General features: G+C 46.4%; 1 protein-coding gene across 1 annotated transcript in view; it reads left to right on the forward strand.

The window, feature by feature from the left end:
* The window catches only part of LOC119951295 (tripeptidyl-peptidase 2-like), a 158,648-nt gene that overhangs the window by 80,656 nt on the left and 65,838 nt on the right, over positions 1-12,154 (forward strand). The window contains exons 13-15 of the mRNA XM_038774358.1: positions 675-846; positions 4,229-4,386; positions 8,111-8,187. Coding sequence (XP_038630286.1) covers positions 675-846; positions 4,229-4,386; positions 8,111-8,187 — 407 coding nt within the window. The remainder of the gene's footprint in view (positions 1-674; positions 847-4,228; positions 4,387-8,110; positions 8,188-12,154) is intronic.

A 12,154-nucleotide genomic window follows, 5' to 3' on the forward strand; every position in this document is an offset into this window, starting at 1 on the left:
CTGTCTGGTCGGTGCTGTCTAACCGGGACAGTCTAACCGGGGCAATGTTTGACAATAATGATAATATGGTGCTCATTAAAAAGAGATACAACGTCAGCAGTCAAGGGCATTTAGCCTCTGATCTTAGGGTAAGTGTTCTCCAAGGCAGGACGCGCGACAACGCAGAATCGCTGAGCAGAAGCTTATAGTCAAGTTCCGCACACATGTATACGGCCTCAACCGGGACCTGGGATTCATGTTACATTACATTCACCCCCCCCCACCATCTGGCCTGGGCTTGCAAAATCCTACCAACTGTCCTGGCTTGAGACAATTCACACCTCTTTAACCTGGGTTTACCCCTATCTCTGGATCTGTAAAGATTCAATTGCCTGCAAATGCTTGCATTCTAAGCATTGTCTGGCATCTTTGAATTTGTCTATATATATGTTTCTGGAACATACCTCTTCATTCACCTGAGGAAGGAGCAGTGCTCCAAAAGCTAGTGTTTGAAACAAACATGTTGGACTTTAACCTGGTGTTGTAAGACTTCTTGCTGTGCTCACCCCAGTCCAACGCCGGCATCTTCACATCATAACTCGTGATAGTGAGAGGTGTTACCCAACAGAGTTGACCCCCCCACCTGGTGGATTGTAACATTGTGTTTAATTTTTAATTTTATTTTTCCGGAGCAGATTGAAAAGGCCTATGACTACCTCAGCCAAAACGCCGCGATAAAATGCCATCAGTTGGGCTTCAGCATCAAAATAAGTCATCTGCGTGGAATCTACCTCAGGGACCCAGCGTATCTGTCGGTGCCAATCGACTTCTCCGTTTCTGTGGAACCAGTATTTCCTGAAAACACAGGTATGGAAAAATCAAACTTCAGTGCAAGAAGCAGCTGAGATTTTCAATGTGTAGTTTAGGAGGTTGAGCAGACTGATGGCAATGCGGCAACGGGTAAGATAATGGGTTAAATAGGAACAGACATTTCTTGAGTGGCGTATAATGTCAACTTAACAACAATAACTTGCATTTATATAACACCTTTAACATAGGAAAATATCCTTCACAGGAAAGCAATGCAAGAAAATAGATGGTCAGACAAAGAAGGAGCTATCGAGGTGTGAAGTCATTGTCTTCTTCACTCCTCTATCTTTCCCATCCACCCAAATCCCATGTCTTGACCCCTCCATGCCCACCTTAACCATATGTCCTGACCCCCTCCACCCTTGACATGTTCTGCTTCACCCTAACTTGGGGCTGCACATTGACTTGAACTTCCATCTCTCCCCACTTCTTGTCAGTTCTAGACTTGAGCCTGACTCCGTGCCAGGGGCCTTCTGACCATTTTAATGTTCCAGACCTGCAAATACTCGCACTTCAAACCCTTAGCGGGCAGGGTGCACAAAGTGAGTATGGTTCCCATCTAGCCCCTGAGCTGAGCCAACACAGCCAGAGGAATTAGCCTCATCACTTTCTTATGCAGGTGCTACATACCAAAGCATATACAATATACAAAAGGGTACCTGCAAGAAACAATGATGTGGAGATGCCGGCGTTGGACTGGGGTGAGCACAGTAAGAAGTCTTACAACACCAGGTTAAAGTCCAACAGGTTTGTTTCAAACACGAGCTTTCGGAGCACGGCTCCTTCTTCAGGTGAATGACGAATTCACCTGAAGAAGGAGCCGTGCTCCGAAAGCTCGTGTTTGAAACAAACCTGTTGGACTTTAACCTGGTGTTGTAAGACTTCTTACTGTGCAAGAAACAAGGCATTGGGTAAAGTCGATAGCTGCAGTTTCTACCTGTGAGAGGAGTTTGTTAGTTGATTTAAAGCATTGATCACAGCATTGATGAGATTAATGGGATTTTTGAATAGGCAACTCTTGTGTTCAAAACAACTAATCATTTCACTTAAAAAAGAAAGAATTGCATGTATACAACACCTTTCATGACCTCGGCGTGCTTAGCACTGCTGCCTCAGTGCCAGGGACCTGGGTTCAATTCCAGCCTCGGGTCACTGTGTGGAGTTTACACTTCTCCCAGTGTCTGCGTGGGTTTCCTCCGGGTGCTCCGGTTTCCTCCCACAGTCCAAAGATGTGCAGGTTAGGTGGATTGGCCATGTTGGATTGCCCTTAGTGTCCAGGGTTATGCAGATTGGGTGGGGTTATGGGTTGTGGGATTACAGTAGCATAGTGATTAGCACTATGGCTTCACAGCGCCAGAATCCCAGGTTTGATTCCCAGCTTGGGTTACTGTCTGTGCAGAGTTTGCACGCTCTCCTCGTGTCTGCGTGGGTTTCCTCCGGGTGCTCCGGTTTCCTCCCACAGTCCCGAAAGACGTGCTGTTGGGTAATTCGGACATTCTGAATTCTCCCTCTGTGTACCCGAACAGGCGCCAGAGTGTGGCGACTAGGGGATTTTCACAGTACCTTCATTTTACTATTAATATAAGCCTACTTGTTACAATAAAGGTTATTATAGGACCGGTGAATGGGGTGCTCTTTCGGAATGTCAGTGCATATTGATGGGCTGAATGGCTTCCTTCTGCACTGTAGGAATTCTGTCATGATATGCAAGGTGGTAATTGCTGGGCTGCCCAAATCCCAAAGTGGAACTTGGACAAGCTATCAAAACAATTTACAATTGGTATTTTATAATGATAAGGTATCTGAAGTCAGGAGCGGAAATTGCCAACGGGTATTGGCGCTTGTATGTATTTATTTTAAACATTTATTTAAAAAGGAAAAGAAAACTTAAACACAAGATTACATTTACACAGTTAACAGGAGCTCCACAAACATTTTCCAAATGGTTTCTGCTTCGTTAAACTCAACTTTTGGCAACAGTCCTTATAGATTTTCTCCATAAATATTCCTGTAAAAATTACCACAGACATCCACCATTGCTACAGGGGGCGTGATTTAACGGAAACATTTCTCGGTGTAATTTCAGGCGGGTTTGGCTGGGGGTTCTTCCCCCGGCTGTCTGCAAATTCTCCACCGCTATCTAACCACACTTAGTCATTTGTCTGGGTCTTTGAGGAGTTTCTCCCCAGTCAAGCCCACACTTAGATTTTTTTCATCACTGGGGAGCTGTACTCGCTGCCAGACCAGCTCCTCAGAGATCGGGCCGCCATTTTGAAAGGGTGTCCCAATGTCTAAGTGAGCTTGTGGGACCCCCTCCCCCACCCACAAGCAATGTCACCCCCCACACACACACACACACACACATGATCATTACCCCACAACCCCTCCGTGAGGACATTTTGCTATGGGGTCACTGAGGGAGTCCCCCTTTGAGGTCTTCCCATGCCGCATTTTGGGCCAAAACACCCCTTTTGAGGATTCCCCCCCCACCCCAACATTGTGGAGGCCCCTTTATACCTGCCCTTCATCTCCCCACCCTTCATACATCCCCTCATCCCTGCTTTCATCGACATGGCCAGGTTGGAAGTACCAAGGTGACCGGATGCCAGGGGGAGAGCCATGCTGCTACCCTGCCCTGTCCCTGAACACCCAGAGTTCTTAAATGGCCTGGGAGACCCCCCTTTCCACCTGGCCCATGTTTGTGTGGATCAGTACTGAACGGCGCCCTGCTGGGGTCTCCTTGGGGAGGCTGATAGATGCCAGGAGCTGCCGTCAGCACAATTAAGTGGGTTCTTAAACCACTTATTTCCCTCGGGAATCCCGAGGAGGCCTCTTCTGGCATTTACCGGCCGCATTGTGCCCCGGTTCCGGTGGGACACGGCCGGTTGACCATGCCCAGGGTGTCTGAGGGAGGCTGAAAGCTGCTTCCTTCACAGGTTTGTTTCACCACACATAGTCTTGAGGATGTCATGACCACATTTATTATTCAGCCTTCAATCTGTCTTTAAATAGTTTTTCCCTTACACCTAAAATTAAAGGGTTTTAATATCCCTTTGGAGATTCCCTTTCACAGAACATACAGATCTTTCATGCTATTTTTTATGGCTGCTCCTTTTGGGTAAAAATAAACGTAATACTTTGCTTTCTGCGTTTACAATCATTACCAATAGTGTCATGGAACCTTTTAAGTTCAACCGAGGGGGCAGAAAGGGTCTTGGTTTAAAATCTCAACCAAAAAACAGCCCCTCCGACAGCAATCCGTCGGTGTTGCAGTAGAGCGTCAGCCTAGATTTCATTGAGCTCAATGTGCAGGCTTGAGCCAGCCTATTGGCAATGTTTGCTGTTCAGTTCTCCTCATTATTCTTGTTCAAATTCACAGAAAGTAATGAGAAGATAGCTCTCCAAATACACCTAGCTTTGACCTGCAATGCGTCATGGGTGCAGATCCCCTCCCACCTGGAGCTGATGAACCAATCCCGCCAGGTGACTATCAGGGTGGATGCGCGAGGACTCCAGGAAGGACCACACTTCACTGAGGTTGGTTGGATGTATTTTCTGTATGTGTGACCAGTTGACACCTTATACTCAGTTGCACAATGTTTTGCGGTACTTTCAATCCGATGTTCTCCTTTGAGTTAGTGTGTGGTAAAGGTTTTCAGTGATTTGCTTTGTTTGTGTTGTTTAAGCGATAACTATTGACCAGGACCTTGGCGAGAACTCTCCATTTTATAGAAATAGTTTGGGATCTTTATGTCCACCTGAGAGAGCAGGCGCAGCCTGGTTTAATGTTTCACCTAAAAGGCAGCAGCTCTACCAGTGCAGCACCTCCTCACTGCTGCATTGGGAGTGCTGAATTTAATGGTCGCAGCAGTGGCCCCTCCACTGACCAGAAAGCCGGTGGCAGCCTTGTCACAGCAATGTTCAGGATCCCTAAAGGCCTCAAGTGCCAACCAGGCGGTTAATTGCCTGATGCTGGGTTTCCTAGGCCTTCAAAGACGAAGAGCCAGGCTCCAACAGCGCCGCCAAGAGCGGTGGCCACTACTGGGACAGCAGGAAGCCTGGAGCGCCAGACAGCGACAAGAGGTCCAAGAAGACACGTGAGTGGGGTGGGCTTGCTAAGGTCGGAATAGGTGCCATCTGGGCCCCCCTCAGGGCACAAAGTGACTGATCAGGAGGCCACCTCCTCAAACTTGCATGTAGAATGCCAATTCGACCTTCTCACCCCTGACGTGTGGAGTCAGGAAAACGACAGGCTTGTTTTCAAGGCAGATTATACAGGCCCCTCCCCCATCTCCAAAGCCACTCCTGTGAGGTGGACAATAAATGCTGCCTGGAATGTACTGTACTTAAGCCTTTGTAATGGGACTTCATCGCACAACCTTCACTGGCACTGATCATAGTTATACTTGCGATTGTCCCTCCGCATTTAATGATTTTTGATTATGGGTGGAATGTTGATGATTACTAATTCAATCTGTCCAAGCAATAGATGGCACAGTGGTTAGCACTGTCGCCTCACAGCGCCAGGGTCCCAGGTTAGATTCCGGCCTCGGGTAACTGTATGTGTGTGGAGTTTGCACTTTCTCCCCATGTCTGTGTGGGTTTCCTCCGGTGCTCCGGTTTCCTCTCTCAGTCCAAAGATGGGCCAGTTAGGTGGATTGGCCGTGATAAATTTCCCCTAAGTCGGGTTATGGGGATAGGGTGGGGGATTGGGAGTAGGTGAGATGCTCTTTTGGGGGGGGGGGTCAAGGGTCGGTGCAGACTTGATGGGCTGAATGGCCTCCTGCACTGTAGGGATTCTAGATTCTGTTCTATGAATAGAGAATCAGGATGAGAAATAGTGAAGGAATTCCATTGTTGTGATCTCAGTCAAGAAAGAAGAAATCCAAACTCCCAGTTATTTCAGAAAGAATGAGGCCACAAGCTTTCACCGTTTCAAAGAAAAGATTATTTACTATACCAAGGTCAAACAAAACAAACACTAAATATTCCCTTGTGGTTGGGGCTCATGTGATGTGAGCGCGGGAGCAGTCGTGCTTCCACAAGCTCCGGCTTTGCTCATCCTTTAACCTGTCACGTTATCCTGGTGCACACTTCAGTTCCGTCCTTCTTTTGGGGCACTATGTCGCTGGAAGCTCCTGATTGGTGCTTCTATGAGGAAGAGCCAAGACAGAACGTTAAGATCCTTATTTGCTTGTGCCGTTTGGAGTGGGCTGTGGTGGGGACTCGCTTGCCATGGCGGAGTTCCTCCTGAGCGGGCTCTCGCCATGGTGGTGCTGTGTGAATCTGGATGATGGACGCAGGCAAAGATGTTGGCCGAGACCCGCAGCCGGCAGTGCAACTGGAGCAGCGCGGAGCACTCTGGCGCCGTGCTGGCCCCCTGTGGATCACTGAATCGCTGGGCCAAGAGGCCCATTGACGCCGGCGTGAAACACTTAGCTGCGTTTTTGGAGAATCCTAGCCGTTGTCTTGGCTGAGGATCTCGGTTCTGGAGATCAGGTCGTTAAAGCTCACTTTGAAGAATTGTGAGGTACTTTTATCAGAGCGCTTACCCTGGTGAGGGCCTTGTGTTGTTGAAATCCTGTTGCACGGTGTGTCGTCTATCCTGTCTGGTTCGAAAGAGGGGCTGCTGGGCGGTGTGTGTCCCCGGGCCCGTCGCTGGCGAGAAGTGGGGGCAACTTCACGATTGACTTTGGAAATTGGTTGCTGTCCTCAGGTAATCTTGATCTGGAGGCTGGGTGCATCAGATTCGATGGAGCACAATGTATCCTATCTTCGAGACCAGGGTCGTTTGGCCCACCGATCACTGGTCCTTTATTGTCCTGTTCTCGATGCTTGTCGTGAGGGGTTGGAGATGACCGAGCCGGTCGAGTCATCCCCCCCCCCCCCCCCCCCCCCCCTGGTGGGGGCCTAGGTGATTGCCTGGGTGTCAGGGAGACTGCATGATGGAAGTCATTCGAATCCTTGAAAGATCCTGAAGTGCGCTTGTTCATTCTGCCACATCCTTCGTCTTGTCGTGCAACATAGAAAATGTCTTCATCCTGCAAATTGTCCTGCGATTCTTCTGTAACCCTGGACATTGCCCCCTATTAATCATGTTGCTGATTATTTGTTTTATCCTTTCTCCTACAGGTAGATGTGAAAGGTATTGGTTATCCTGATCTAGCAGAATCATATTGAGTCAATTGTGGGAATGTGATTTGTACAGTTTTGCTCCTTTTGGTTATTGGGGAGGGTGAGTGGGGCCGGGGCAGTGGAGAGGAGTGGAGGGGTTGGGTTAGACTGAGCATAACTGCCCCAGTTAGAACAAATTTGTTCGGTATTAATTATTTATTTTATCGAATTTAAGAATCCGCGTCTTTATCCTGAGATGGCCTGGGAGGGACTGCGTTCCTTCTGACTCTCCATTGTGGTTGAAGTTTTTTTCACCTTTCTCTCTGTTTGGGTGTCTCTCTCTCTCCATTGGTGGGTCCAAAATATGGGAGGGGCATTTGGCTCCCATTCCCTTGTTGGCTTTTTTCTCCTTGTTGGCTTTTTTCTCCTTGTTGGCTTTTTTCACATTGTTGAGGAGGTTGTTTCTCTGGGCGATCCTATCGGTTTGATCATATTCCGAGCGTGTCGCTGCCCGCCCCCTCTCTGGAATGACTTTGGTTCTGCCTCGGGCCTGGACTGGGGTTTAGTTGTGTTGTGTAGCATGTAACATGTATGTAACTTCCCTTAGGACTGGGTCTTTGCGTGTTTTCATTTGTCTTTGCAAAATCCACTCTTGGCTTCCACGTGGATGCTGATGGGTCTGGTATCCGAATAGAGGAGGCTTCGATGGGTCGGTAGTGCCTTTGATGCTGCTGGAGTTGAGGGAGATGTACATTGGTATCTATCTTCTGCAACCTGCCTGTACTGCACCACTGGGATTATTATCTGCTGAGCTCTGGTGTCTCTGTCTCCTTTTATATGGTTTCAATCAGTTTCAGCCTCCTCAGAAGTTTAGTTTTCCAATCTTAGTTTCAATCTGCTTTCTTAGAAACTGGGAGAATGTAATTTTGCTTTTGCGGTTTCCCTTTCCGATTAGAATCCATCTCAAAAGTACAAACTTAAGGCTGCTATTTAATAATTATCCAAGAATATCCCCTTGGGATGAGTTGGGTGGATTGTGGCCCAATATATGCTGCGCTCGGAAAGGAAATTGTCCTGGTGATGTTTCAAATGAGAGCTGTTTTTTCTTTTCTGTGTTAACTGTGGCATTTTCTCCTCCTTGCTCCAGGTCCTTGGTTATGACACAACAACCCCTCACGCTGGTCCATTGTTCCGAATTCCAGTAACTGTCATTATTCCTTCAAGGTTTGTGAAAATTAGTGTGCTCTTTGGGGATGTCTGCTTATTACGCTGTTTACACAGGGCATTTGATGCTACTTCATAGCCAAGCAACCAAAATAAAATGTATTTTAGCATGCTCCCATTCTGCTCCCCATCTCCCAGAAGATCATTAAACCATAGAAATCTTCAGAAGGAGACCATTTGGATCATCAGGCTTGTAATTGGCTCTTTGAAAAAGCACTTGGAATTAATCACCACCTCCCCACTATCTGTCTATAATCCTGTAAATTCCTCATCCATGGGTACCTCTCCAACCCCCTTTTAAAATTAATTATAGGATCAATTTTTACCAATTTTCAGGAAGAGCATTCAGATCCCAACAACCCACTATGTGAGAACATTTCTCTACGTCTTTCCTTCAAATCTTTTTGCAAATGTTTTGAATCTTTGTGATTGACCCACTCAACAGAGAAAACCTCCTTTAACTATCAACTTGATCAAAATCTGTCATCATTTTGAAAGCCTCTCTTCGATCACCTCTTAACCCTCCCAGTTCCATGGAGAACATTCTTAACTTTTCCAACCTCTCCTGGTTACACAATTCCTCATCACTGGAACATCCTGGTCAACCTCCTCTCAACCTAAGAGCTTTACAGCTTTCCTGAAAAGTGGCCCTCAAAACTCCAGCTGAGGCCTAACCAGTGATTTATATAGTTCCACCAAGATCTCTTTGCTTTAATATTATTTGCCTCTATTTATAAATCCAAGTACTGGTGTTCTTTGTCACCACTTTATCAACTTACCCTGTCACCTTTAATAGTTTGTGTCTATGGAACAATTGTTGATAGTTTCATGGTCACCATTACTAAGATTAGTACTGTGTGCAATTCCTTGGCCGCAGAAAAATGCTTTTCACTGTAGTTCGGTACAGGTGACAAATCAAAATCAATCAAGAATTTAAATTCCACCTCCTGCCATGAATTTGAACTGTGTCCTTTGAGCATTAGACTGGATCTCTGTATTACTAGTCCAGTGATATTACCACTATGCTACCATCTCCCACTGATGGAAATAACTACCCTCGTGATTATCTGCTATTTTGCTAAATTTCATAATATTTGCAAAGTTTATGAAGCTGCTCCCTACACCCGGGTCTAGGTCATTTATGAAAATTAAAAAGGGTAATGGACCCAAGACTGATACTTGGAGTGTACATACCACTGCAAACCAATAGTATTCATCCAACACCACACTTTGCTTCTTGCCACTGAGCCAATACCAGATCCATACTACATCTTTTTCCTTAATTTCATTTGCTTCCATCGACGTAACAAGCCTCTTATGTAGCATTTTGTCAAATGCTGCCCCAAAGTCCATTTTAGCAATCAGCTGCTGCAGTACTTCGAGCAATCTGCTTTGTTACTTCATCAAAGAATTCAAGAAGGCTTTTAGCATGCTGCCCTTCATCAGTCAGGGCATTGAGTATAGAAGTTGGAAAGTTTATGTTGCAGTTGCACAGGACGTTGGTGAGGCCACACATGGAGTATTGTGTTCAGTTTTGGTCACCTTGCTGTAAGAACAATGTTATTAAAAGTGCAGAAGAGATTTACAAGGAAGTTGCCAGGGCTCAAGGGACTGAGTTATAGGGAGAGATTGGACAGAATAGGGGTGGGACTCTGTCGGCGGAATTCTCCGTTTTGCCGGCATCCGGGGGTTTCCCGACAGCGTGGGGCTGCCCCACAATGGGAAACCCCCATTGACCGGTCAGCGTAACGGAGAATCTCGCCGGCGGGTCGAGGCTGAAAAGTGGCGTGGCGGTCCGGAGAATCCAGCCCTCGGACTTTTTTCTTTGGAGCGTAGGAGAGTGAGGGGTGACCTTGGTAAAATCATGAGAGGGAATGGATAAGGTGAATGCACTCAGTCCTTTTTCCCAGGGTTGGGGAATCGAGAACTAGAGGGCAGAGTTTTAAGTTAAGAGGGGAAAGAATTAATGGGAACCTGAGGAGCTACGTTTTCTACAAAAGGGGTGATACGTATGTGGAATGAGCTGCCGGAGGAAGTGGTTGAGGCAGGGACATTGACAACATTTCAAAGGCATTTGGGCAGTTACAAGGATAGGCAAGGTTTATAGGGATATGGGCCAACTGCAGGCAAATGGAGTTAGCTTAGATGGGCTTTTTGGTGGGCATGAACCAGTTTGGGCCGAAGGGCCTGTCTCCGTGCCGTTGATTCTATGATAATCATGCCAGTCCAACACAGTTTGTTTCAGCCACTCCATGCTGGCTCTACTTGATTAACCAATACCTTTCCAAATAAAAGCTAATTTTTGTCCCTGATCGTGATTTCAAAGAGCTTCCCCATGATAGGGTGACTGGCCTGTAGTTTCCTGGTTTACCCCTCTTCCCTTTCGTCAATAGGGATATAACATTAGTAACTTTCTAGTACTTAGAAACAACTCCAGTATCCAATGAGGATTGAAGGATTGTGGCCAGTGCCTCTATTATTTTGACCTTTGCTTTTCCTTTTGAGTAACCAAGGATACATTCCTTCCCCACCAAGTGACGCAAACCAGTACGTCTTGTCTATTACGATCGTGTTCATAACTTCCCCTCCTCTTTTAGTGTAACATTCACATCACCCGCTTACTCTGTGGCGACAGATGCCGAGTCCTCATTTAGTACTCTAGCCACACCCTTTGTATCTTGTAGTCGTTTACAGTTTTCCCATTTTCCCTCTCCAACTCCCTGCCGGTTTTGAAGATGTATGTCAAACAATAGAGCTTTCAACAATTGACCGAAAAGCCTCCCAGGGGAAGGTCAGTCACCGAGATGGAAAAGCCCAGCAACAACCTCTGAATCGGGAGGGGATATTGGGTTACGGGGATAGTGTGGCAGTGAGGACTTAAGTGGGTCGGTGCAGACGCGATGGGCCGAATGGCCTCCATCTGTACTGTATGTTCTATGTTCAGTCACTGCGTTGCTGTTGTAGACAAGTGCACATGAATTGCATTGGCTTAGGACAGAGGTCCGCAATTTCGTATTCATTAAGGATCGATTTTTAAATCCTTTTAGCAGTCAGAGTGTTTGTGGTTAACTACAGAAAGCTTTGCTGCCAATGTCCTCGTAAATGATCAGAGTCAAAGAATTGGGAATGTTCCAGAAGTGGCTAAGAATAGACCTAAATAGGAACATGGGAACTGTTGGATGAGAAAAAGCCAAAAGTCATCAAGCAATCACAATATTAATAGAGTTGTTGACGACCATAGCAATCAATCTCTGTCAAGTAGTCTGCAACTGACCCAGACATTAGGCAAAGAAAATCCTCAATTTTGGAGATCTTTGCCAACCGCAGGTCCAAGGTCATGCTGCACTCACCTCACGTCTCAAACTTCTCTTGTACTGAATTCCAAAATTATTATTAAAATGTAACCAGGACAATAGAAACTGTGTTTAGTTTTTATTTAATTTAATTTGTCACCTTTAATATTAATTAATTAACGGCACAGGAAAGGCCCTTCGGCCTGTTCCATTTGCGTCGGTCAAAAATAACCACCTAATCCCATTTTCCAGTGCTTAGTCTTGTATGCCTTGGCATCGCCAAGGGCACATCTAAATACTTCCTGAATGTTATGAGGAGCTCTGCCTCCACCTTTTCAGGCAGCGAATTCCAGACCCCTACCACCCTCTGGGTTAAAAGGTTTTTCCTCACATCTCCTCTAAACCTCCTGCATCTTACCTTAAATCTATGCCCCCTGGTCATTGACCCTCCACCAAGGGGAAATGTTTCTTCCTGTCTATTCTATCAATGCCCCTCATAATTTTATACATCTCAATCATGTCCCCCCCTCAGTCTCCTCTGCTCCAAGGAAAACCAGCCCAGTCTATCCAATCTCTTAATAGCTAAACGTCTCCAGGCCAAACAACATCCTGGTTAGTCTCCTCTGCATCCTTTCAAGTGCTATCACATCCATCCTATAGTGTGGATTCCAGAA

Source organism: Scyliorhinus canicula, chromosome 17, assembly GCF_902713615.1.
Source record: "Scyliorhinus canicula chromosome 17, sScyCan1.1, whole genome shotgun sequence".
NCBI classification, from domain to species: domain Eukaryota; kingdom Metazoa; phylum Chordata; class Chondrichthyes; order Carcharhiniformes; family Scyliorhinidae; genus Scyliorhinus; species Scyliorhinus canicula.